Here is a 27,469-nt window from a genome sequence, read left to right as displayed (position 1 = left end):
TCCAAGTCTAAACATTTATTAACTACTCACAATGTACTAATTGAACACAGGATAGTTGGCTAAGTATATAGCAAGTTGTGGCAAGCAATATAATATGCCTTGCATTTCTTAATAGGAAAGGGAAAAGAGGGAGATAGAGGGAATGGGGAAATACAGATCACCGGTCTGGGTTTCTGCGCTGATCCTGCCGAGGAGGGTTCCGGGAGGCACAGGAGACATCCGTCTTTTTCGCTGGCATCCGTCTTCTTCGCTTCACTGCACTCTTTCTCCCTGGGCCACGCGCACCCCCCCCTTCTTGATTTATACCCACTTTCCTTGGGTCCATCCCCTAGGCCGACCCACATACCTACGTATCCCATGTACGGGGAGGGGTGAGGTGTTTCATGGGATGATGTAATTAGCATGATCATGTTAGCCCTCGTTAGCATATTGAGGGGTGTTAACTTTAATATGCATTTCGTGGATAATGAAGCAAAGGTCATTCACCGGACAGATGGCCCTTGAAGTTTTGGCCAGGTGCACCAGAGCAGAGCCGTCCTGTCTTCACAGGGCTCCCTTCTCCAGTCCCATCTTGTGTTATTCGGGCAGCCTTATCAGCTTCGACCTCCGCAGAATGCACCCTGTGACTCATAGTTTTGTCTTGCGAGTGTTTGAGGCATTTCTTTGATCAGCCTCAACTTTTGCTTTCTCAGGCTGTTTTTCTTAGTTTCTCGCAGGCCTGGTTTCTCATCTCTCACAGTCACACAAAAGCCGTCACATTTGGCATGCCAAAAGAGCTGAGGTCTACTTCACTACAAAAGACAGTACAAGTTATTCAGTTAGATACTTTGGCAAATGAATCACTAGAGGTAACAACAGGCAAAGCTTTGCTTGGCCCAAGGCTACCAAAGCATCAGCATGAAACAAGCCCCACAACAGTCTTGCTTTTGCCACCCCAATTTAAGATCCCATCAAGTTCAACTTTCCTATCCCACCAGAATGGGACAAATAGCTTCAAGGGCTGGCAGAGCAATGTTTTAAACAGTCTGCCCTGTGCTGGGTTTTCCCAGAAAGACATTACAAGCATGCCCCATTCTCAGCCCTTCTGAGTTTCCACAGCAACAAGTCTGCCTCTCTCTCCCAGGCAGGTCATACCACTCCAGCCTTTCAAACATCACAGTACAACTCCATCTCTGTCCACACACTATTAAGATAGGGCTCAGCTGGACCAAAAGTCAGAACCTGCAGCAACACATCTACTAGGCTTCTTTTGCCTCTTGCTGAGCTCCCTCCCAAATCCAATAACCACCAGGTCAAGCAAAAGAGCTTGAAGCCCCTGGCCTGTAAAGGAACAAGTCAGCCTGATCCAGCAACCATCAGCTACTTGCCACAGGACTGCTGCAGACTGGTAGTAACACAGAACAAGGTGACAGAAAAGAACCACTTTCATTTGCATCCCTCCATTATTAAAGGCAAGTGCAGAAGGCCAGTGAAGGCAGATGACATTTTTAACATCACCTTCCCCTTCTCCGGTGCTTTTCATTACATATTAAGCAAATCTTGATTATTTCCTTTTCAAAGGTGCAAAAATTGTTCAATACCATAAGTTTATGTTTGACTATCACCCAGTGGCAGAAAAAGAGAGAACAGCAGAGTCTTCAATCTCAAAGCACAAATCAATCCACTAAATCACACAGCTGAAGAACTAAAGGCATTCCTGCAGCAAGATCCAAAACATTGTAGTAGTTGACAAAAGCATTCTCTGGATTTACTGAGCAGAGTATCTGTTAATAGAGGAAGTAAACCATTTTCTCTGGAGATGCCAGAAAGCATTCATGAACTACTACCACATTCCAAGATTTTCCACCAAAGCCTTCCTCATCCACTACTACTTGATTTTACAGGGGCCCTTTGAAGTGCTAAGGCTTGGACAATAGGCCCAAGCCAGAGTTCACCTATAGATGAATCCTGTATATTTTATAACTGATAACCATTGTGCTAACAGGTATTATACTAAGTTGTAACAAACCACCTAGTCTGATGTAAAAGGTGGAAGTGTTGAAGCCTGAGCAACAGGCCCTGAACCGAAACTGTTAACTCAGTATGTAATCCCTAATGAAATATGCATGGAGGATGTAGCTATCTTGAATGTATCTTTCCCTTCCTCTGTATGTGAATAGAACAACAGTCACACGGAGGCAGGTGTCTGTCTCCGAGGCCTGATGTGATGTAGCTATCTTGAATGTATCTTTCCCTTCCTTTGTATATGAATAGAATAACAGAGTCATGGAGACAGGTGCCTGTCCTCGAGGCCTGATGTGAGACCTTGCGCATAATCCGATCAGATAAGCAGAGAAATTCCCTTAGTTTCTTCCTTGAGCCCTGGCCAGCCTCTGGGGGGGAACCTAATGTGAGATTTAAACCAGATATTTCCGCTTAAAACAAAGGTGCCAGCTATTCTGGCTTGCTGATTTTTGGGTATATAAGGCTGGACCCGCTCACAGTGACTTTGGAAGCCTCACCTACGGGTGGACGCACCACGTAGGATTTCCCACTTGCCGGGACAGGCTCCCAAATCCTCGCTGTAACCGGGGCTGCCCAGCGACTGCGGGTCTGGATGATGGTGACGTATGCAAGTGGTGATGAATCTTTCTTAATCGCTATTGTCTCTCTGAGGTGGTAATGATTTGATGCATGACCCTGTATTTTCCTATTTAAGTGCACTATTCTGTCTTTCCTTACTGTATGTTTTCTGATTATTCTGTTATATTATTTAGTTATCTCCAGTAAAATACGCCTGCTCTTTTCACTGTGGTGTCTGAGTTTAATTGATATCCCTTTAAGTCCACATCCATCTTCAGACACCAACCTTCCCCAAAATCCTTACTAGTTCTCCATAAAAAGCATGCTGAAAAGGAGTCCTGCAGCTGGCCCTCTTCCCTCCCATGTCTCTCAGGAATAGACACCTACATAACATACACGAGACTTACAGGACTGGGTAAACATGGAGGACATTCTACAAGTGACCCTTTCTAAACCTGCTGGAACTAGTCTTTAATAACAGAAAATGTAACTTTTATTCATCAGCTGACTACAATGCTATAAAAAAACCACAGGAGTCCACAGATAACGATCAAATTTGATTCTGCATGTTGATTAACAGTTAATTGTAGTGTGTGATGTTGATTACACAGGCTGCAATTGAAGAAACTCAAATGGTATAACTAGATTTCTAAGCATGTTCTGGATGTTGCTGCCTCTACCACAGCACCATGGTACGACATTAGAACATGCATTGTAATCACTCCTAAAAACAGGGGGTTCTAAAACAGAAATAAACTCATGCAAGACATACTCTTCAATCCAAATCATACACAATTAAATTCCGTACATCATAAATCCTTCCAGTGTAAGAAAACATACAGTTGCTTTAAAGGTGACAGATGACATCTGTTTAAGATGACTCCAAACATGGCTCGGCATGGAAAAGCAATGGATTTTCTTTAAGGAGCACAACTGTATGAAGATACCCCACCATACTGCTCAGGTATTAATAATTATGCAAGCCAACTCCAAAGCAAGAGCAGTCAAACCAAGGAAAAGGACAGGTACAGCAAGCTGTACATTTTCTTATGGCCACAGAACAGTGCTACTGCATGGTAACAGAATGTCTTTCACTTTTTGTCCTTGGTCACACACTGCCTCAAGCGCATGCTTCCTTCATACCTCTGCAGTATTATAGGACAGTGGCACTTTATCATGGATGGACAGTTAAACATGCTGAAGATTAAGTCTGCAAAGAAACGGAGACCGGAAGGAGCCCAGGTAAAGATATCCATTGTGCTCATGTGCCTCACTAACATAAGCTACTATCACTCCATTGGGATCATGAAAGCTTCTTCTGTAGGATCCTGTCTCACTAAGTTCAACAACAAGGCTATATTTGGGCACAAACTTCGTCACGGTTTCCTGACTCAGCAACTAAAAGAAAAAGAAAAGAAAAAACAGAAAATTAACGACAAAAGATTTTGTTCTCCACAATTAGATCTCAGACACTTAGAGTCAAAAGACCATTCCACACTCCTTGGAAGGAGCAGCTAAGAACATAAGCACACATTTTGAGTAAATACCATTACACAGGCTTAATACATTAACATCTGAAAAGCCAACTTTAAAAAAAAAAAAAAAAAAGACACCAGCAGCTCCAGCACTAGGCTGAAAGGATGTCCACTCATGAGACATCAGCTTGTTCTGGTGCAGCTGGGGCCAAGCAGCAGACCTCATGCTCTGCTCCCCATAGCATCAGCTTTTTAAGGCTCCTGCACTGCACCAGGAGAGACAACACATTTTACAGCAACAGCACAGAGTTTGTTTAGCTGAAATGGCACTTCCAGCTGAAACACTGCTTGTTGATTTTTTTTGGGGGGGGGGGGTGGGGAATGGAAGTATTTTTTTCAAGTCTTGTTTATTGTTTAAAAAGCACCATGCTGTTTATCAGATATCCCTTACAAAATACATTATTCTTGTTCAGCCTCATCCTAAAGGGGGCTGTGATGTAACAACAGACATACTGAATCAGAACAAAGGGTCACCTAGCAGCATACATAACACACACACATTGTCTTCCAGGATGACTAGTGTAGTCATTAGAACTGGTCAGACTTCCCAGATGCTCTCTGGACACCTGGCAATAAGTAGTTTAGGCACTTCGGTTACAAAGGTGAAGTCTTCACATATCCAAATGTCGATTCTGTGTTGCTGCATGGCTAGGGCAGAGATAGTCTCTTTTTCTTTCCTGAAATCAAGATGGAAGGCAACCTAAAAGACGTGTACCTGCTACTCACAGATGCAAATGTTAGTTTTACTACCTATGAATGTATCAGGACTGTTCTACCTGGGGACAACCACAACAGTTTTAACCATTGTGGTGGTTTAGCCCCTGCCGGGGTCTGAGACCACGTGGCCGCTACCCCTCCCCCACAAAGGGAGTGAAATACAAAGCCCCAAGACTGAAATAAGGAAAGGTTTAATACAACAGTGCAATAGCAACACAACAAACCACAACAATAACAATAATAGTGATAGCAATGAACAGAGCAAAATAGCTACCAAATACAGCAGTTTGAAACACGATGTACAAAACCACGAGTGCACCGCGCTCCCGCGCCAGGAAAATGTGACCTGCCAGGATGTGACGTCCGCATGGTACCTGAATAACCCGGCTAGAGCTCCCCCCCACTGCTGGGGAAACTTAACCCTATCCTGGTTAAACCAGGACATAATCCACCCCTTCATTCTATACCATGTGTGTCACATCCAGCTGCCATTTAGCAATTAGCATTGACAAAGAAAAATTAACAAAAGCACAGTATAACTCACGGTGTGTTTTCACCCACAATCAAGTTCCCTTGTGGCACGCATCGGACCTCTCCATCCTTCTGCATCACCCACCAGGTGCACCCAGGTCCTTGAGCAAAGACAATCCCGTGGATGGGTTTGCCTTTGCCCGGCGCAGGACTAACCCAGACCATTTTTCCCAGCAGGTCCCTCATGCGCACCACAGGGACTCTATCCCCGTCCACAACACGTGGAAGTTTTGACTGAGCCAGGCCAGCTCGATTGGCAGATCCTCTTGTGTTCACTAACCAAGTGGCCTTTGTCAGATGTGTGTCCCAGTGTTTGAAGGTTCCACCCCCCATTGCTCTCAATGTAGTTTTTAACAGTCCATTGTAGCGCTCGATCTTCCCGGAGGCTGGTGCGTGGTAGGGGATGTGGTAGACCCACTCGATGCCGTGTTCTTCTGCCCAGGCATGTATGAGGTTATTTCGGAAGTGAGTCCCGTTGTCCGACTCAATCCTCTCTGGGGTGCCATGTCGCCACAGGACTCGCTCTTCAAGGCCCAGGATGGTGTTTCGGGCGGTGGCGTGGGACACTGGATAAGTTTCGAGCCATCCAGTGGTTGCTTCCACCATTGTGAGCACGTGGCGCTTGCCTCGGCAGGTCTGTGGCAGTGTGATGTAGTCGATCTGCCAGGCCTCTCCATATTTATATTTCATCCATCGATCTTCATTCCACTGGGGCTTCACCCGTTTGGCTTGTTTGATTGCAGCACACGTCTCACATCCGTGGATGATCTCTGTGATGGTGTCAATGGTGAGGTCCACCCCTCGATCTCGAGCCCACCTATATGTTGCATCTCTGCCTTGGTGGCCCGAGGTCTCATGGGCCCACCGGGCTATGAACAGTTCACCTTTACGCTGCCAGTCCAAGTCCACCTGAGCCACCTCGATCTTAGCAGCTTGGTCCGCCTGCTGGTTATGCTGATGTTCATCAGTGGCTCGACTCTTGGGTATATGGGCGTCCACATGGCACACCTTCACAACGAGGTTCTCCACCCGGGCTGCAATGTCCTGCCATACTTCAGCGGCCCAGATGGGTCTGCCCTTGCGTTGCCAGTTGTTCTGTTTCCATTGCTGCAACCACATCCACAGGGCACTTGCCATCACCCATGAGTCAGTGTAGATATAGAGCCTCGGCCACTTTTCTCGCTCAGCAATCTCCAAAGCCAATTGGATGGCTTTCACCTCTGCGAACTGGCTCGATTCACCTTGTCCCTCAACAGCTTCAGTGGTTTCTCGTGTGGGATGCCACACTGCAGCCTTCCATTGTCGATGTTTTCCCACAATGCGGCAAGACCCATCAGTGAACAGGGCATATTGTTTTTCTTCCTCTGGCAGCTCGTTATATGGTGGGGCCTCCTCAGCACGTTTCACCTCTTGTTCTGGTGACATCCCAGCATCTTTGCTCTCTGGCCAGTTCATGATCATTTCCACTAATCCTGGGGGGTCGCGGTTCCCTATTCGAGCCCGTTGTGTTATCAACGCAACCCATTTACTCCACGTGGCATCTGTTGCATGATGTGTGGAGGGAGCCTTTCCTTTGAACATCCATCCCAGCACCAGCAGTCGAGGTGCCAGGAGGAGCTGTGTCTCAGTGCCGACCACTTCTGAGGCAGCCCGAATTCCTTCATACGCTGCCAGTATCTCCTTCTCAGTCAGGGTATAGTTAGCTTCAGAGCCTTTGTATCCCCGGCTTCAAAAGCCTAGAGGTCGGCCTCGGGATTCCCCATCTGCTCTCTGCCAAAGGCTCCAGGAAGGGCCATTCTCCCCGGCTGCAGTGTAGAGCACGTTCTTAATCTCCTGCCCTGTCCGGACTGGCCCGAGAGCCACTGCCTGGGTAATCTCCTGCTTAATTTGTTCAAAGGCTTGTTGTTGCTCTGGGCCCCATTTAAAATCGTTCTTCTTGCGGGTTACGTGGTAGAGAGGGCTCACAATCAGGCTGTAGTTTGGGATGTGCATCCTCCAGAACCCCACAGCGCCCAGGAAAGATTGAGTCTCTTTTTTGGTGGTTGGTGGGGCCATGGTTGTTATCTTGTTTATCACCTCCATTGGGATGTGGCGATGCCCATCTTGCCATTTTATTCCTAGGAACTGAATCTCCCTTCCAGGCCCCTTAACTTTCTGTCACTTGATGGCAAAACCAGCCTTCAGGAGGATTTCAATTACCTTCTTTCCTTTCTCAAAGACTTCCTCAGCTGTGTCCCCCCATACAATGATATCATCAATGAACTGCAGGTGTTCTGGAGCCCCACCTTTCTCCAGTGCAGTATGGACCAGTCTATGGCAAATGGTGGAGCTGTGTTTCCACCCCTGGGGCAATCGATTCCAGGTGTACTGGATACCCCTCCAAGTGAACGCAAACTGCGGCCTGCACTCTGGTGCTATTGGAATGGAGAAAAACACGTTAGCGATGTCAATCGTGGCGTACCACTTGGCTGCCTTCGACTCCAGCTCATACTGGAGCTCTAGCATGTCTGGCACTGCAGCACTCATTGCTGGCGTAACTTCATTCAGGCCACGGTAGTCCACAGTCAGTCTCCATTCGCCATTAGGTTTTCTCACTGGCCATATAGGGCTGTTGAAAGGTGAGTGAGTCTTGCTGATCACCTTCTGGCTTTCTAGTCGACGGATCAGCTGATGGATGGGGACCAGGGAATCTCGGTTAGTACGGTACTGTCGCCGGTGCACCGTCTTGGTAGCAATTGGCACTCGCTGCTCTTCAACCTTAAGCGACCCCACCACCGAGGGGTCCTCTGAGAGGCCGGGTAAGGTGGACAATTGCTCAACCTCCTCCAGGGCAGCTATACCAAAGGCCCACCGGTACCCTTTTGGGTCTTTAAAGTACCCTCTCCTGAGGTAGTCTATACCTAGGATGCACGGAGCATCTGGGCCAGTCACAATGGGGTGCTTATGCCAGTCCTTCCCAGTTAAGCTTACTTCAGCTTCTAATAGGGTCAGCTGTTGGGACACCCCTGTCACTCCGGAGATGCAGATGGATTCAACCCCACTGTGGCTTGATGGCATCAAGGTGCACTGTGCGCCAGTGTCTACCAAGGCCTTATATTCTTGTGGTTCTGATGTGCCAGGCCATCGGATCCACACCTTCCAGTAAATCCGATTATCCCTTTCCTCCACCTGTCTGGAGGCAGGGCCCCTCTAATCCTGCTCACCATCACTCACTTGATCTAAGAGTGACTCCTGCAGGAATGACTTCCTGGTCCCCTCAAGAGGGTCAAGCATACTGTTGGCCATTCTATTCTGTTTGGGGCATTTCTGACTAGACACTGGAGCTGCATCTCTCTTGGAAGACTCCCCTTTCATGGTGGTCTTCCCTTTCAGTTGCTGTACTCGTGCAGCTAGGGCAGAAGTGGGCTGTCCATGCCACCTTATGTTTTCCCCATTGTCGCGGAGGAAGAACCACAGGGTGCCCCGTGGTGTGTACCTTCTACTGCCCTTCTCTTGGGTGGGGAAACGCCTGCTTCTAATAGCTGAGACATCGGCCCGTGCAGGTGGAACATAGGACATGTCCTGTTCCACTTTCTGGAGCCTCTGAGACAGTTCCTCTACGGCTGAAAACCAGGCATGTTGGGAGGAAGGGAGACTTCCCTCATAGTGCCGGAGCTGCATAGTCACTTCATCCACTGTCTGATTGTCTCGCCACCAGGATGCTGCTGCTAATGCTTTGGAATGTCCCTCTGGTCCACTTTGCAGGAACTTCCGCCACATCAGCTGTGTACAAGGGACCTGATCTGGATCCAGTGGTGACTGCTCATCATTCAGATCACCATAGATCATATCAAACACAGCCATTTCCCTGAGGTTTTGGATGCCTTTCTCCATGTCGGTCCACTTGCCTAACCGACATAGAGCATCATCCTTGTAGGGGTACCTCTCCCTCACAGCGAGCAGGAGTCGCTTCCAAAGGCTGAGGGTTTGAGCCTGTTTCCCTATTGCCTTGTCTATACCAGCCTGCTTGGCTAAAGGTCCCACCTGCTTGGCCTCTCTCCCCTCCAATTCCAAACCAGCAGCTCCACTATCCCAGCACCGGAGCAACCAAGTGCAAATTTGCTCACCTGCAATGCGGCTGTAATCCTTCCGCATATCTCGCAACTCACTGAGGGATAGAGATCGGATGATTACCTCCGGCTCTTCCTCCTGCTCTCGTGATGGGCCTGGTTCATTATCACCCTGTACATTGTGAGGGGATTTTTTGGTATATTTGGTTTTCCGTATCTGGGCAACTGATATTGGTACTGCTTGTCCCTCCGGCTCAGCTGCTGTGCTGGTGGAGGCGACCGGTACTGGCGCTGCCTGTCCCCCTGGCCCAGCTGCTGTACCAGCAGGCTCACCTTCAGACCCTGGAGCTCTTTCGCCCCCTTGAGGGCAGTGATCAGTGTTAAGGGCGATGCAGTAAGCATGGGCAAGCCCCCAGCACATCGCAGCGAGCTGCATCTCCCGGGGTTTGTCTGATTGGCCGCACACCTTTTCCAAACACTCCACCAGTTTATCAGGACTCTGCACTTGTTCGGGAGTAAAATCCCAGAATGTTGGGGGTGACCACTCACTCAGGTACTTGCCCATCTTCTCCCACATACCTAGCCATTTATAACTATCTGCCCCCGGGGCAGGTTTCCGGGTGGTGCTATTGTTGGAAAAGTACCGCATGGCCCAAAACAAGATCTGGCAGGCATTTAGAAAGCATTGTGCCGCAAACACACTGGCCTGGATGCTCCAGGGATAGCTGAAACTCTCAAAAACCGAGAGAATCTCTTCCCCTGGCTCACCCATAGAGGGGGTGAGACCCCAAACAAAAGACCAGGCAGCAAACAGGTATAGGTTCACCCCCACAAGCAGCGAAACGAGCCCATTATAAGCAGACAGTAACCAGTAGAGCAAAACAAGTCCCTTGATACATTTTCCACCGAGAACAAACACCAGCACTAGGAGCATAGAGTGGATATGAGGATTAATCCAGCCCCACCACGCAAGCAAATTGCCCAGCATTGCAAACATTTCTTATCAAACAATACAAGTAAAAACAGAAAAATTACACCTAACAGATTGCTCTAACACACTTCTCCTTTTGTCCTTATTTCAGTCTTCTCCAGCCCCACGTTGAGCGCCAAAGTTGTGGTGGTTTAGCCCCTGCCAGGGTCTGAGACCATGCGGCCGCTACCCCTCCCCCACAAAGGGAGTGAAAATACAAAGCCCCAAGACTGAAATAAGGAAAGGTTTAATACAACAATGCAATAGCAACACAACAAACCACAACAATAACAATAACAGTAATAGTGATAGCAATGAACAGAGCAAAATAGCTACCAAATACAGCAGTTTGAAGCACGATGTACAAAACCACGAGTGCACCACGCTCCACTCCAGGAAAATGTGACCTGCCAGGATGTGACATCCGCATGGTATCTGAATAACCCGGCTAGAGCTCCCCCCCACTGCTGGGGAAACTTAACCCTATCCTGGTTAAACCAGGACAACCATGGCACTAAAAATTTTTTTAAATCTTCCTGTGAAGAGGAAGAAACAGAACAAATATTTATCACTTCCACTCCTACGCTAAAGGTGATTTTTTTAAAAAAAAAAAAAAAGTAATATTTGTTTTTTACCTTAAATATCATCCTTTTAATCCATGGTTTTTCAGACAAGAAATCCAACAAAGAAAATCCAGGATTGGGCCGGACAGCTGACATAGCTACCCAATATCCACCTGAGCTGCTTAACCTGATATTATCTGGAAGACCAGGCATATTCTCGACAAACATATCTGCTCCACCTTTCATCAGCCCAGACACGTAATACCTGAAAGTTATAGACAGTAGGATTAGGACATCTTAACTCAAGCAGTCTAAGTAGTAAATAAAAAGTCACAAAAGGAACTCACTTAAAAAAATTAAAAAAATTTTCTTTTTTCTTATTTTGGTACAAGGAAATACAGCACAGCCACATTCCTCTCCCCAGAAAAAGTCAGCTTACTCCATTATGTTCAAGGAGCCCATGATGGAAAGATTATGCAGTCCAGATGTTCACAGTGAAAGAAACAATTAAGTATTGAGGAAGGCCACCTTCTCTGCCACTGATAACTAGGTATGACTAGAGTGTAGAGTTTCTTCAACTCATTTATTTACACAATCTCTAAACAGAGAACAGTAATAACTTCAACAAAGTCATACCCACCTCCTGATTCTAGCCATCGTTGTCTCCTGCACCAGGACAAAGTCTTCTGCAAGAGAAAGCTGGACACCATTGGGAAACCTCAGCCCCACCATTAAGACTTTGACTTCTTTTGTTACCATGTCATATTCAAGCAGGCTAAAAAGAAAACATTATATATGGTTCTGAGTGAAGACAAATATTTATCCATCTTGGTTTCATTCTTCAGGCATTCTATCTTCTCTCACATGCATTTCACCTAACTTAAAAAGGCAGAATAGTCGGGAAGCATTTGTTTATGAACACAGGAGAAATACTAAGCCACTTCAGATTGGCAGCATTCATGAAGGATTTAGGCTGAACATAATGCTAATACCTTTCCTTTTAAAATAGATGTTCCATGCAATTCCTCTTGAAGGAAAAAAGAGGATTCTCACTTATTTCGCTGCAGGTCTCATTAGCAACATCCACACATTCTCTCACTCTCTCCTGGGCAGTGCAGTGTTTGCACAAGTGGTTTATAAAGAGAAAAAACTTTAAGACCACAGAAGTCCTATAGTTGAGTTTACAATAAGTTAATGCCTTGGGGAAGAGATACTTGCCGCCCATCATCTGTGGCTTCCATAATCAAGTATAAATAGTCTCGTCTTTGCCATTTGCTACTGGAGTCAGTGAAGTAAATTTTCCTCCCATCCCGGGTCACTGAAAGATCATTCAAAAATGACAACTTCTGACCTTCAATTAGTGTTTTGGTTGACACAAGCATTTTCGTTTCACCTGGTTACAAAAAGAAGGGGAGAAAAAAAACCAAAAGACACACAAGACAAGCTTCTGTCTTTGGTATGTCCTGCCTTGGAAATGAGCTAAATACTAACATGAAATTAGCAGGCAATTCACACTTTTTCCATTCATGCCTCTGTTAAGTAATAAGGTTTTAGGTTGTAATGGAACAACTCAACACCGAACATGAATGACCAGGAGAAAATACTCTTCAGAAAAACTGAAACAGTAGATGAGGTTCCCTACTGGTAGGTGCCAGACTTCTCATGTTTCTGAAGCTCATATGAAACTGAGTGCCTCAGGTCTCAACCCTGTAGAAGGATGCAGGCAAACCAATCACTACTCCCTCTTTCCCCATAAATCTGTAGGAACAAAGAGTAGTATTTTCTAAACATTAGAACATGAGCATGTTCACTAAACTGCTCTGCCACATATTACCATGCAAATTAAGGTCAAATCTCTAAAAATTACCCAAAATCTATTGACGTCATTTCTGGGCATGGGGTTTGGTTTGTTTGGTTGGTTTTGTCATGACTGAGTTAATATGGCAGCTGTCTGCCATCAAAAGGGGAGACCTTGATCATATCCTCCCGGAGCCACACAGTCTGAGCCCTTCAGTTACATCTCACCTAGCATTTGGCTAGCCTCCCTCTCCCCATCTGAAGCCAGTTTGGAGATGTAAACTGTCAGAAAATCAACCCCACATGAAAGCAACTATTGCTCTCTGACAGCACAGCTCCTAAAACTGAGATCTGGCTCAGGGACATACAAGGAAGGGCATGATGCAACAGTGCCTTTCTCAGCAGGAACAAGTCACTTGACCTTCAGCCACACCACAATACATCTTTCTTCACTTTCTATAGATTGAGGTAACAGGGAAGTTAAGAGCTCTTCACTACCACATAGTGAGATCAAAGCAGAAACAAAAGTACAGCAAACATGACAAAAAGTTTATGTAACAGCAATATTTTTTTTTTCCTTTATGGAAACTGAAACTACTACACAGAGCTTTATTTATGGATCCTGAGGTAGCAATTTTGACAACCAAAAGCATATGTCACCAGAATATAAGCCACTGGTAACTCTGATCCAGACAGAAATAGAGAGGAAGTGATTGCTGCAAGAAAACAAATATCAAGTTTCATCCAGACAGCTTCAAATCACTTTACAAAGAAGGCAGGCATTGTTTTGCCTATGGTGTCTGGCAAAACTGCAAACTAAGCCCAGATTTATCAGTGGAAGAGAACTTCTGAGCAGAAAAGTCATACCTGTACCAGGATTTACTTCATAGAGTCCATAATAAGCATCTGCCACAAAAAGGGTGTTATTTGGCCCCACTCTGATGCCAAGTGGTCTTCCACACATTGGCTCATCCTCACGGGTTCCTTAGGAAACAATTTTAAAATGGTTTTCCAAATAGAAATAAATACAAGGCATTCAGGCTACCTATATAGGTCAGACTGTAGCTGAACAAAACTCTATGGCCAGCATCACACACATTCATCAAAGAAATGATTCTTACTTTCCTAGGTGTGAGTGAAACAGGTATCCCCATTTTTTCACCAGTCTAGAGATAATCATATAATTTGCCAGGCTGGTAGCTAGCTAACAGCTGCCCCAAGTACGGCTGAATATCAGAAAACTGGATTTAACTAAATGCTACTTCTCAGAAAGAATGAATTTTACTGGGGGGTTTTCTTTTCTTTTTAAAATAAATAAATAAAAATATACACACACATCTAGGAACTTTCTTTTTCTGGAAAGGTCCAATGAAACACGCAGTTTCTCAAGACACAGACACTGAAAACTTCTATATGTGGAGGCATATACAAATCTGAAAAATTTGTTTACTTGAGTCCTGAAGAACTAAGAACTTCAGAACATCTGTAGTTTGAAAGATTAGAAAGAGAAACTTCTGGAGAAGTTAGTCAGCTATAGCCTTTCCACTTCCCTCCCCAACTCAAGGAGGGCAAGACAGAAGTCTAGGCTCCCCACTAACTCTTTGGCCCCGAAGAAATAGGGCAGCATAATCTTTCCACCTCTCCCAAGCTGTACAAGTTCAATGCAAATGAGCAGTGGAAAGGTGATTCTTCACACCCATCCCAATCCACATTCATGCCTAAGCAGCAGATGGAAGTCCAGATTCCTCTCAGCTAGCAGCAAACTTCATTGGCTGTCAGCACCAAGGCTGTCCTCCTACCTGTTAGGCAGCCAAGAGTGCTTCCAAATCAGTCCAGAGCCTAATTGTGTGAACATCCACGTAAAATTACATAGGTAAAATGATGAACGTGTCAATGCAAGCTCCCATAAAGACCACAACAATTCCTGCCCATAAATTCTGTCTAACTGGCAACCAGCACAGGGCTACAGAACCTCTACATTGTTACCGCAAACAAAACCACCCACAATCCCAACAGACACTGGCCAGGCTTCTCAGACTGCCCAAGCAGTACTGAGATGGTAAACGTTAAGCTTCCCCATAGGAATGGTTCTGTTAATAAACAAGCCACTACCAGTTTTTTTCACTCAGTTCAGAAATCTCATTAAATGAAGAAAATAAGTGGTTCAGAAAGAAGTGTGGAATTCAACAAGAAATAACTGCAATCTAGTGGTGAGAAACCAGAAATATTATGACCAATGCTAAAGCAGGTGCAGCCAACACAACTCCCCACAGTACTTACAAATAGAGAAAGGGAAATTAGTACAACAAAATGCAAGGCAAAATTCTGTGGATGGGGAAGGTGATATTTATTTTCAAAAATCTCTAAATAAGTTGATCTTTCCCACTCACACAACTGAGTTCATTCACTCACACTTGTTTAGGAGTCCTCAGATTTTATGGGGTGGCCCTTCACCTCAGAATCTTGCTGACTTCAGCTTCCATAAATATTAGGCCAGGTTGCTGCCCATTTTTACCTTGTTCAGGAAACGTGCTTTTTCTAGATGGACTAACAGGAAAAGGAATGTTATTTGCGATGCACTTCAACCTCATCTTCCTCCCAGTGTTAAGATCTGCAGGATCTTCTACTGACAAGTCATCCATGCTGCAGCCTTATGAGAGCGCAGGTGTTGTAGCCATGACATAAAAAACCTGCATTCCTAAATTTTACTGCTGAGAACAGTGTCCTTTGTTACCGAGAGCACTCATTCCCATTCTTTTGGCCCTTTGTTCTGCTGTTCCTTCCAGTACTTATATACATATTTTCACTCATACTTCATTCATACGAATATATTACCATTTCTGTTACAAATCTCTACAGAGGAAGATAAGCACTTGCAAGAGCAATCCAGACAAAACACCAGTTTAATCAACACAAGCCCTGACCCAGACGTTTTCAGATACACTATGCTCAGGAGCTGTCACTCACCACAAGGACCATGGCCAATTCTGGCTATTGTTTGTATTTCCCCATCTTCAATTTTGATAATCTTCCCATCAGCTGTTCCAGTAAATAGCACATCTGCAAAAACAACTGGTGTGATTAGCTTGATCACAAAACTGTAGTAGCAAACTTCTTTCTGCATGATCCTTCTACTGGCATGAAGTAGCATTTGAGTTTAAGATAGTAACAGTCATCTTCAGTCATAGCAAAAGAATAAAGAGGTAAGGGGAAAGATGAAGGCAATAAGAGTATTTGGTTAGACTTCTTCCAACTCAAAAAGAAGAGGAAGGATTTAAGCCTTAGGAGTTATGAATATGGGACCCACACGTGGTCCAAATCCTTGGTTAAAGGTAGATGTAACAACTTAATGGCTAGCCATTGGATTGATCCCTCTGGGCAAGTTTCTACATCATCATAAAATGTGATCAGGCACTGCATCCATCTTACCACTCTTCAACAAGGGACTGACAAATTAAAACTTCTCATTCTGAGACGGTCCACGCAGGCTGCTGGACACCTGTCAATGCTCATATTGTATCAGTTCTGGAGAAGAATTACAAAAACTATAGCAATTGAACAACCATCCAAAGCATTGCCAAATTACTGTATGCATGCCAAGACATGTGACAGCATAAGACAGTTTCACTGAATACAAACAACACACAAACTTTTCCATACAACCAAATTAAAATGTAAGAACACTTGATTAGTAGGGCCCATTTCCTGGACTTTTCCATTTCCAATTTAACTTTAAGTTTTAAGTTTGCTAATTACACTTTTAAAAGTGAATAAGATGACTTCAACATTTATTCATACAAAACTTATTCCCAGTCAGGTTGATTATTTCACCCATAGGTCAGTTGTTTCTTGCAGGAAGGTTTCCTTAAAGAGTTTCCAATAAGATTGACAAAACTAGGGAACAGAAAAGAATCAGCGGCTTTGGGTAATCACTTTAGTACATTGTTAACAGAGATAGGTAGAAAAAGCATGATCTGAGGAAGGAATTTACAGTAGTTTCTTGCTGGGTAAAATAACTTTAAAAATATTTTACTAAGTTATTAGAAGATACAGCAGAAGAAAAATAAATTATATGCCTACTGAGCACCTCTTGTATTGAAGAAGGTTTCAGTAAGGGCCTTGCTTGCAGCTCCCACACCCTTTCCTTTTCACATTAAAACAATCAAGGACTCATGTCAAGACTAGTTTCTAGCCTCACTCCTCTTTCAAAGACAAAGAAAACAACCCCTGCACAAAGCTGTTTTCCACATAAGTGGGTGTCATGCCATTACAAGTCTAGCCACCTCATTAAGAAACTGCTCAGTGGTGGCATGTGTTTGTGACCTGGGGAGAACACACATGCCATAAGAGAGAAGTATAGGATGACACCTGTAATGGATGCAAGAGCAGTAAAATGTAAATATGCTATTTATCAATTTGAGATTTTTTTTCTGTCATATAAACAAAAATTAACACCACAAAACTCAGGTCCCTTGGAGGCAATGAGCATTAAAAGAGTAAATAGTACCCTGTAAATATTAATTCCAGTTAAGAGCTAGCCAGATGAAAAATGGGCCCACTTCCTCCAAACATAAGTAGCCCCAACTACGTTGCCGATGCTTCCAGTCCTGAAAGACAGATTTTTAACCTGGCAACAAGATTTATTTTATACTAGGGAAAGAGGAGAAAAGCAGTATATAGCAGTCAGGTTTTGCTGCATAACACAATTATTTTTTAAAAAACCTTCACATTCAAAATAAGTTCCAGAGTTTGTCATCTAAGAGCTTTATTTCTGAACGAACCTTTATCAGTGGAGCAATTTAAAGCATTAAACGTTTAAAGACCCTTCTTTAAAAGCTTATTTTGTCAGTGCTTACCCCCAATATTGACAATGGACTCTGGTCCAACCAGCTCATTTTCCCATAACCGCTCAGCTTTTCGCAACTTGATATTGGGCTCTAGCACACCCGTCAGGAGGGGAGGTTCCTTCAAACTGCAAAACAGAACACAGGCCTCATGATCTGCACAAATCTGCAAACATTCTTGAGCAACATATTTGATCATTTTCTTCTAGTTTGCCAACTCCTGCAAACCTGACCTATACCTTACATACAGCATATTTCAAAAAAGAAAACACAGCTGACAAGCTGAAAAATCGACTCTGGTTCATCAAGGATCATAATTTTCTGGTTCTGATGACCAGAAAAGTTGCAGTTATGTGTTCCCAAGATGTATATGGAAATCCATACAGCTTCAAGTCCAACAACATGTTCCCAGTTCATCTATCTTACACAAAGGCAAAGGATTTCTGCATTGCCACAACACAAAAGAATAACTGCTTTTGTATTCAGCTGAATGAGTTATTTGTACCAGCATATTTTTTCCTAAGTAGATATATTCAAATTCCTAAGCAAAAAGGTTTTAAAACTTAAAAGCCTGACATTTTACAATACACAGAGATCTGACACTGTATAGCATTTTCATCAGGGAGAAAAAAATAATTTTTAATTACTGATTAGCATACAACTAGGGAAGCAAGTGTTCCCATAGTTTGAGCACTACACATGCTTTTGTACCGTATTGAAACATATATTCTCATTCGTGACTTGAATGCATTCCCATAGAGAAAGACCAACTCAGACATAAACTTAAAGGGTATTGAACTGATACCTAAAAATGACAAAATAAGGTCAAATCTTGCAAGTTCTTATTCACATAAATAGTCAGGTTCAAGCCAGCCGCAGTTGTGGCTGACAAACTCGAGTATGTTCCAGTCTCTTAGGTTCTTAAAAACACACATAAGCCACCTCAGTCTTCATGAGTTAAGGATTTAAAGTAATTACTAAAAGCTGCATAAAAATGTAATTACTAAAAGCATCCCAGGGTGATAAGCTCATTACATGTTTATTCACAAGAGTATGCTAAAACTCCCCTAGGACAATTTTTGAGAGATTTTTTTTTTTTAATATAACTGCTTATGTGACCAGAAGCAAATGCCTTCCACCTGTAGAATCTTAAAAAGATGAGGTTTGACTTCAAAATTTGCCCAGGTTCACAGGATTCAGGACCTATTTGTCACCAAGCACACTGCAACTCTACTGCTCATATAGTAAAAATCATTACAATTTCTAGAGCTTCAGTGACTGGGGGAAAAAAGTCAACTGAAATTGCAAACGATAAAAGCCATGACAATGGAGGAAAACAGGTTCACAACACAAATAATTCAGGAGAGAAAAATACATACTTTTGTGGCAACTGAGGCACGGACTCCCGATGAAATCCAGAGAGAGAGTTTATTGTTACAACGGTACATACTTATGCTCTCCGATGCTCTTGGTAAAGCTCTTACTTCATAGTTAACAAATCAGCAATTAGACAGTTATCAACCTTTTCTCCTATCAGCCTAAGACCTCTCTAAAACGCCCTGTGCAGACCAATCACCCTCTCGTTCACCCGCTGTTCTCGGGCAGTAACTTCTCACAGTTCAGTACTTTTCCACAGTTTAGTGTTGCAGCTGTCAGTTGTTTTTCCCTGCCACCTTGGCATAGCTCAGCAGCCTCTTATCTTTCTTCCAAGGCCTGTTTTCCATCAAAGCCTAGCTATTTCTCAGAGGCTGTGCAAGGCTGACAGGCCAATGCCTCCCACATACTTTTATCTGTCTAGTTACAGACAGCAAACTTCCCTTTAAGTGTGTATTACTGCAGTGGCAAAGCCACCTGAATTACTAGCTCCTGTCCACAAAAGATTTACAACACGGTTGTCTTCACAATGCTAACAAAAATTTGTTTTTCATCCCTTCTTCCAAGCATTAGAGAGTTTCAGATGAGGATAACAGGCTTCAGATAAGGAACTCATTTGCTGGGAACTTTAGACAGTTGTGTTTGCAAGCAGAAAATCCTCCCCGGGATCAATATTATCCAAGACAGGCTCATAAAGAAAGAACTTGAAATAAACCAGAGTTGCAGGAATTTCACATGGGGTTTCACAGACCATATCTGCTTTCTTCTCCCCTCTCTTATTCCTCATTATTCCCAGTGGCTTACAGGAATAACATCACTATTGGCAAACAAGATTTTGCATGTTCTTTCACTGAAGGGATTGATTCAGATAGCATCTACGTCCTTGAGCTTTTTCAAAACATTTCATAAACATCACACAGAATCATCCTATCTACTGTACAAGACTTCTGGCAGTGAAGCTAAGCAACTAATTAAGAATGTACAGCAATATAAGCCAGTGATTTAGGCAGAAAGAATAGCTCTCCCAGTCTTGTAAAAGGGAGTTAAAGTAAGACATGTGAGCATGCAGAATACTGTTACCCTGATTTAGACAAGGACTATATAATAGGAAAAACATTATAGACATATCCTATTGGTTTTCAGAATTACTGTTTAACTGCAGTGTATTTCAGGCAATTGGGTCTTATTAAATGCAACCACAGTAGAAAGCATGATTTGCAATGAGGCAGCTTATGTCTAATAGCCTATTGGCAAGACTTGTAAGTACTACCCTACCACACTAACAATTTCTTTCAACTCTAGAGATAATTATAGTGTTGTTCCTTTTCATTAAGGAATTATCAAGTTGATCATAAATATTGATAAGACTGAGCATTTTCACTTACTTCAAAATGCCATGAGCACTAAAGAGCCTGACTCCACCCTATGCTAGCAGTCAAAGCATTTCACACACAACTGCTCCCAACACAGGTCACATTTTCTCACCTAGTTGATTCACTGTTACACTACACATTTGATACAGACCTCCATTCAGATGTTTATGAATCCAGACAGGGCAGAATTCACTTAGCTACACTGCTTTATGAGATCTGCATTTAAATATAACATCACCATATGGTTCCGCTGGTACAAAGCACCAAATCAACCCAATCAGGTTATCCATTTCAATTTCCATCCTCAGATAAACAGTCTCTCTTTGACAAAACTATAATAGCAGGGGTACAGCTTGCTCCTTAGTGAAAATGCAGTTCTTGTCTCGCAGTGGGCAAGAGTGCACAGAAGTAATCACAAGCTCCACTGACAGCTTGGACAGCAGAAAATCATTTTCTAGATTAATGATCAAAGAAAGTAATTCAGCTCCTTCAATGATCAGTAGTGACAACTGCACAAGTGGCTCAGAAACAGACTGGGTATGCAAAGCAAGCCATGACAATGGATAATACTGCAATCACTCCCCAATTTCTTAGTCCAGTTAGAACCACTTCACACAGCTGACTCTTGTTTGCTGAAAAAAAAAAGAAAAACAAACAACAAACAGAACACATAGAGGAAGTTATGCTTGAGTAACACTTATTTCAAAACAAAGCAGCAATTTACCTTATAGGCTGTGGGTCTATAGGACAATCCAGTAGAACAGTTACTCCAAGCAGGGGCACAACTACAGATGCAGCCAAAGTCAAGAAGGTAACACGGAACACCTTGCTGCTGTAAGTACTGACAAAACCAGACAAGAAATAGGATGAACATCATAAGCTGGTTTAAGATACAATAGTCTAAAGATTCTTTAACAGCCTATTTTCTTCACAAAAGGAATCAGAAATACTTTTACCCAACCACCATCCTGAACAACCTTTAAGGTCCATGTTGAACTCATTAGGATAAGAGAAAGGGATATTTATCCAGTCTCAGCATACTGGCATCATATAAAGCAGAGTATTCTCATGTATGGGTTTCATGTATGCTACAAGTTACAGCTGACTGAAAAAAAAAAAAAACAAACCACCCACCCAAGATTGGGGGTGGAGGTGATGTTGTTTGGTTGAGGCTTTTGTAATCTGATCTTCAGTTTTGGCAATGGTTTCCATTCCAGCGCAAATTTCGGATGAAAAGTTCAATTAAAACAACAAACATTAGAGGAAATTAAATGAATGCTTGCTTAACTTAGTCAACATTGGTTTGAAACTCAAGCTCCAGCACACAGAAGAAATTATCTTCTATTTACCCATCAAAACACACAACAAAAAAATAAAAACCGTTCTTCCACAGGAGAAAAACAGGTTTTGTTCCCAACAAGTTTAGAGGCATCAATCAGGCTTTTACAGAGGAAAGCACAGAGCTACGCTCAACAAATCCTAGCCTTGAACTGGAAAAGCAGCTCTCACAATTTTAGCTACTCTGAACCATTCACTGACACAGCCAGTCAGTCTCCTTGCAGTAGCAATTAAATAAAGGCAAACGGTGCCTGACCGTTCTGCATTAACTCTTGGACCACTTCCACTGTTTTGTCCTTCATTAGCCAATCATCCAGACAGTAGAAAATATGAACTACTGCCCAGAGCACAAACATCACAACCGAGGAGCTAATGACATGTACTTGCAGTACTTGTATCAGCATCAAGGTAGCCTTTGGGATTATCAGCTGGAACAGCAAGGACAGAACTAGGTCTGGATTTGGCCACTGCTTGCATGTACAGAAGTTGGAATATTCGTAATCCATCACAGCTCCTTCCTGATGGCACAGCTGCTGCCATCTCCTCTCTTCTGGCAGCAGACACAGGCGGTTAGGATGGAGACCTGCCCCAGTTTCCCCGGCTCTACATGGTACCCAACAGGCCATCACAAGCCACCATGCAAATCACCAGGCTGTGCCAAGCTGGCTGCTACAAGGATGCTGACAGCCTGCCATGACAAGACCTGCCGCTGCTGCTAGCCCAAAGCCACAGGCAGTTCAGCCTGCTCCAAGAAGTGTTTTTAGCACTGCTGCTGTTGGTCACTGAACTTTCTCCAGCCCCCCCAAGGCACTTGCCACTTGAGCCTACTTCCTTTCCACCAGCATGCTGTGGAAGCCATGTAAGAACTTTGTCCTAAAGAGACTGCTTGCTACAGCAACCCATACCCTGCCCTCAACAACAGGAAACAGCGCTGGCAAAAACTGGCTAAGCAGAACCAAGATATTCTTGTGGCATGCAACTTCCTTAGGAACACTGGGGGCTCCTGCCATCCTACAATCCCGCAGTTTGATTTGTGCATACTCAGGCCTCTTGGAACACCAGCAGAGGGAGTGCGTGATGCAAGACTCAGCGCCTGATTATTTCCACAATGGCAACTCCTCCCTATGCTAACATGAGAGAGAAGATAGGGCAGAGACTTTTATGCTTAAATACTCAGGTTTTGTGTTGCTGTGTATGCAGCCACCACTCTTGGAAGTCCCAACTGCGCAAGACATCGCTGGATCCCAGGGTGGTGAACTCTCTCTCCCACCTCTTTTCCTTTCTTTCTCCCTTTCTCTCCTTTCTTTCCTTTTAATAACCTCAGGCACAAAGGGCAATTGCTTTGCTTTATTGCCAGAAAATTAACTCCTCAGGTGATTCAAATGTGTAATCAATAAATTGGTATTAAGTTTGACCATTTGGTGTCATTTCACCTTAATTCACCCCAAGGTATCAGCTAAAGAATCTCTCGTTAGTCCCCTCCTCTGTGGTCAGGGCACAACACATGCCCAAGTATTCCTGCTCTCAGCTATATTAAAAAATAGATTATATTTCTCACACTTAAGAGCACAGCATTCCCACCATGAACTTCAGCACTGTTACAGCACTAAGCCTGTTTCCACCTGAGCTGGACCAGGCTGGGAACCTGCTTTAAACAAGCTTTCTCACCTGCACTGACATCTTTGTACTTCCTAAGAGCCAGACTGACCTTGTAATTAATTAGAAGAATTCAAGACTTGCTGTCTAACAGTAGATGTCTCGAGGAAACAACAACCTCCCAGTCTGTTTCCCCTTGGATTTGGAATCGAGAGCGGGTGGTAGAGATACAAGGCAATCCCTAAATTTACACAAAGACTTCAGCTGTCAGACTTGTCTTTCCACTGTCCTTCAAAAGATGAAGGCTCAATACTATAAGATTAAGAGTACTGTCAGCAGACACCTCAGCATCTTTGTGACAGCTGAGAACAGATCACACAAAAAGAAGCAGATAAAGATGAATGGGAGCTCATCTGCCAAAGCCAACTTAAATAATGCTTTCAGGAGCTTTAATTAAGTAAAGGTCATATTTCTGATCCTCATTCAAACTTGTAAGGAATTGACAATAAAAGAAAAAGGCAGGAAGAATGACATGACAAGCAAACACTCTTTAAGCCTTCAAACTGCAAGACCTCTTTTAGACATCACTGAAACCACAGGAATTTAAATAAACCCCAAAAACTAAAAAAAGAGAAAATTAAAAAGTCAGCTGCTCAGAATCCTTATAAAGGTAAACAAAACAAAACACACCTAATATAGAATACTGACAACTACAAGTTACTGACTGGCCACTGGAAAGAATCACTGAAGTAATGGTTCACCAACACTGATAAGCAAAACAGAAATCCTTAGCTAATCGTGTCTCTGATAATCCTACATGGACTCCAGCCACAAATCTCAATAATGCAACTTACCAGGACTCGCTCCACAATAACAGCAATTTAGCTGTCACTAAGAACTAAAAAGAGAAGACATTGCACCAGCTCCTGATGACAGTCGGTAGGCTGGCAAGACGATACTATGGGTCACTGTAGGCAGGAGTCCGGGCTGCCTCATCCTCTTGGCAAAGGAACTACTGGGGTGCCAGAGGAGAAACTCAGCAAGAGTTTCTGCCACACCTCCCAGCCATTAAAAGGGCAGCCTCCAGAATTTCTTCCACTGGTTTCACACTGGACAGTCTCATGAGAACAGCACCTGTGGATACTCTAGATCATTGCTGGAGCCCTAGAAATTCAACAGATTTAAGCAAAGTTACCAAGAGAGGCTGAAGCCAGGAAGGACAGTCTCTCAAACTAAGAGATGCTGATGCTGTCCTTCAAAAACAGGGGCTACGCATGCAAGCCACCATAGTCTTTCATTCTGATGACCCTGAAGGGTAGAGATAATAATCTGCAAGGTACTCAAATCTGAAGAGACATAACCGATGGTGAACCAAAGTATTACAAGTCATCAAGTACTTTATTCAGTGGAAGGCAAAGCAAACACCACCACTTTCTTATTGCAGCTATTGCCTTTAGTTACAGTGAACTTTTTTATAAAATTCCTAAACAGAAAACTGTAAATGGAATCTTCTTTAACTTAGCCACAAACAAATGGACTGTTTGTAAGGTTATTCTATCTCAGGCACATATAGACTCATCTTTAAACTGCAAATTACTCTTTAAGCTACTGCCAAATATAAACAGACTAACCAGAGTTATATAGGACTTAATCACACCCATAATAAATCTGTGCAAGCCACAATGGGATAACTGTTATTTCTTGACTAGAAAAAGATAAATAGTACTTAAACAGAACCACTGGGGAAAACAAACAAGCAAACAAACAAACCAACAAAAAAAACCAGCCACAAATTACACCATCTTTGTTAAAAGCTCTTCCTGCATCTCGGCAGAAGCAGATGTGCAGGCCCTGCCTCAAAACCTCCTCCCTCTGTCAGTCACCTGAGCAAAATGAAGAGAAGCACCCGCTGCGGAGCCGGGGTGCTGGGAGGCCGGGGGTACCCACACGCTGACACGCACGGGTGCCCCAGCATCAGCCTGTGCCATCAACTAAGAGAGGGGAACCCAGGCCTCGCTCCCCATGTCCGCGGCGGCCTGCTCAGCCCCGGGGCAGTCAGCCAACCCCTCCCAGCCCCTCTCGCCCAGGACAGCCTCTCCCAGGGCGCTCTGGCCCAGGTCAGGGCCTCCCTCAGCCGGGTCAGGCCGGGCCGGTGGATCCCTCCCCTCCCAGCACACTTCCCAGCCACATTTCCCTCAGGCCGGGCCCGATCACCTCGCTACAGCCTCAGGTCAGGCCGGGCCCCACAACCCCCCAACCAGGACCCCCTCCCCCCGCCTCGGCTCCCCGGCCAGACCAGGCCCTCCCGTCGGGTCGAGCCGAATTCCCGCTCGCACGGGACAGGCCCGGGTCCTCAGCGCCCCCCCTCCCACCTCAGCCCGGCCCTCCTCTCCGCTCGGGCTAGGCCTGCCCCACGGTCACGGCAGGCCTATCCTCCCTCCCCGCCACGGGGGATCGCGCCGGCTCCCACCTGCCCTCCTTGGCCTCCTGCGCTGAGCTGTCCTCGGTGATGACCTGCGGGCGGACCGGCCGGCGCTGCCGTAGACCCTCCGCCTCATTCATGCTGCTGCCGCCGCCGCCGCTCCCGCCGCCGCGTAGCGGTGGCCCCGGCCCCGCCCTCTCCACACCCCCCCAAGGAGCCACCCCGAGCCCCCGCCCCCATGGGCATCAAGTCCCGCCCCCGCTCTCTCCTCAGGCGGGAGCCGCCTCCCCGCCGTGAGGTTAAGGGCGCTCAGCTGCTTCGGCCGCCGGGAAGGATGTGCTAGGAGCTGTTCTACCGCCACGGGGGTCTCAGCGAGCTCCACTGCTGCCTCCCGGGCTGCCTGGGGCTCTCCGGGGCAGGGCCAGTGCTGCAACCGTCCGTCCGACGGGCGCGACCTGGGCACGGCGCGCCCATGCCCGCAAGATGGCGCCAGGAAACCGCGAGGGAGGAAGAGGATGATTTTCCCCGGAGAGGCGGGGGAAATGATCTCCCGTGGGACGGGGAGGCCGCCGTGAAGGGCTCTGGGACGCGGAGGCAAATCCCTCGGTGGCTCCCGGAGCCGGCTATGGAGGTGTGAGCTGGCGGAGCTGCCTGTCTCCCTCAACAACTTGTGCGCCCAGGGGATGACTTAACCCAGATGCGAGTGGTGACACCCGCCCCCGTCTTTGTCAGCCCGCGGGCTCCCAGAACATCACCTTTGCTCCTCTCTTGGTCTTTTGGGTAACACACTACTGAGATTTTTTTCTGGCTTCTTTGCCTTGCTCAGAAGCAACAGCATTACGTAGGCAGGACCCTGGCTGCTAGTGCCAAAATCAGACCCTCCGCCATGTCAACACTGAAAAATAAGAACATTCAGCAAGTGCAGCTCAACAGGCAAGGGCTGGAGCTGGGGGTTGCTCCAGCTGCGCAATGCCAAGGAATGGGAAAGGCTATTTGGCATCATGCCAAATAACAAAACGTGTGGGTTTTCCACTGAGAGGTGCTGTGGCAAGGAAAGGGGGATGGCAGCAGCACAGGGGGGCTTTTCTCTCTGTTCAGGTTGAATTCAGGCAACAAGCCCAGCAGCTGCGTGAGAGCTTAGCAGCACTGTTCCCTAAAGACACCTGCTTTCCTGAACAACCATCTCACCTCTGGACCTTGTGAGTAGTGCTCCAAAACATCTCTTCCCAACTCTGCCATGAAGCTACTGTTGTTCCTGGAGGTGCAGAGGAGTAAAATGGCATCCCCAAGGTCCAGGAGGTAGAAAAAGAAATTTGAGTCTTCTGCGTGCCAGGTGCAGGATGAGCACTAAAAAGCACTGGGTTTCCACTCTCCCAGCTTTAACAGACCAAAATGCTAAAGTAAGCTTTGTCACTGCGGATGCAGGGAGTCCAGGCAGATACACACCAGCTAGAGAGGAATAGAAGCAAGAGTGAAAAAGCTGCTGTGTCAGATCATTCATTACCAATGTTTGTAGGCTGGTAATTTTGCATAGCCATGACCATTTCCACCCCAGAAGGTGGTTATGTCCTCAAATCCTTCTATCCATGACAAAGCAGGGCTAGACTCACTGCCATGAACAAGATGCTGTGTCTCTAGACTCAGCCAGAAGACAATTCCCTGTCCAGAATTGTCTGTTTTCAAGCTGAAGAAGAATCATCTGTTCCTGCTTAGTTTAAAAACAGAAACTTACCAGTTTCTGTGGCTTTAACTGGCCACAGAGACAGCCCCAGAATATAACTGTGTCAGGCTGGAGAAC

At 45.0% G+C, this 27,469-nt stretch overlaps 1 protein-coding gene across 6 annotated transcripts; it reads right to left on the bottom strand.

The window, feature by feature from the left end:
• On the bottom strand, positions 1–25,854 carry APMAP (adipocyte plasma membrane associated protein). 6 transcript variants are annotated; one of them, XM_074864187.1, is made up of 10 exons: positions 25,720–25,854; positions 21,040–21,156; positions 17,581–17,696; positions 15,692–15,784; positions 13,592–13,708; positions 12,146–12,320; positions 11,568–11,702; positions 11,000–11,192; positions 3,706–3,960; positions 1–791 (listed from the first exon to the last, which is right to left on the bottom strand). In XM_074864187.1, exons 1-9 carry the CDS (start codon positions 25,809–25,811, stop codon positions 3,751–3,753), a joined length of 1,248 nt encoding a protein of 415 aa, XP_074720288.1. In that variant the 5' UTR covers positions 25,812–25,854; the 3' UTR covers positions 1–791; positions 3,706–3,750. The 6 variants fall into 6 exon arrangements, 5 of the variants coding, with proteins under 5 accessions (XP_074720288.1, XP_074720287.1, XP_074720290.1 ...); XR_012628321.1 differs by lacking the exon at positions 1–791 and adding an exon at positions 4,597–4,774 and having other exon boundaries at positions 3,821–3,960; XM_074864186.1 differs by having other exon boundaries at positions 1–3,960.
• Positions 25,855–27,469: the final 1,615 nt, after the last annotated feature.

This window comes from Strix uralensis, chromosome 3 (assembly GCF_047716275.1).
Source record: "Strix uralensis isolate ZFMK-TIS-50842 chromosome 3, bStrUra1, whole genome shotgun sequence".
NCBI classification, from domain to species: Eukaryota; Metazoa; Chordata; class Aves; order Strigiformes; family Strigidae; genus Strix; species Strix uralensis.
The sequence above is the reverse complement of the archived record's forward strand: the minus strand, read 5'-3'. Positions and strand labels throughout refer to the sequence as shown.

Coding starts and splice junctions, on each gene's coding strand:
- APMAP (XM_074864186.1), bottom strand. CDS start 25,811: ATGAATGAGGCGGAGGGTCTACGGCAGCGCCGGCCGGTCCGCCCGCAG. Junction 21,157..25,719: donor CAGGAGGCCAAGGAGGGCAG/GTGGGAGCCGGC, acceptor TGGTTTTGTCAG/TACTTACAGCAGCAAGGTGT. Junction 3,961..10,999: donor TTAAAAGGATGATATTTAAG/GTAAAAAACAAA, acceptor TTTTTCTTTTAG/TTGCTGAGTCAGGAAACCGT.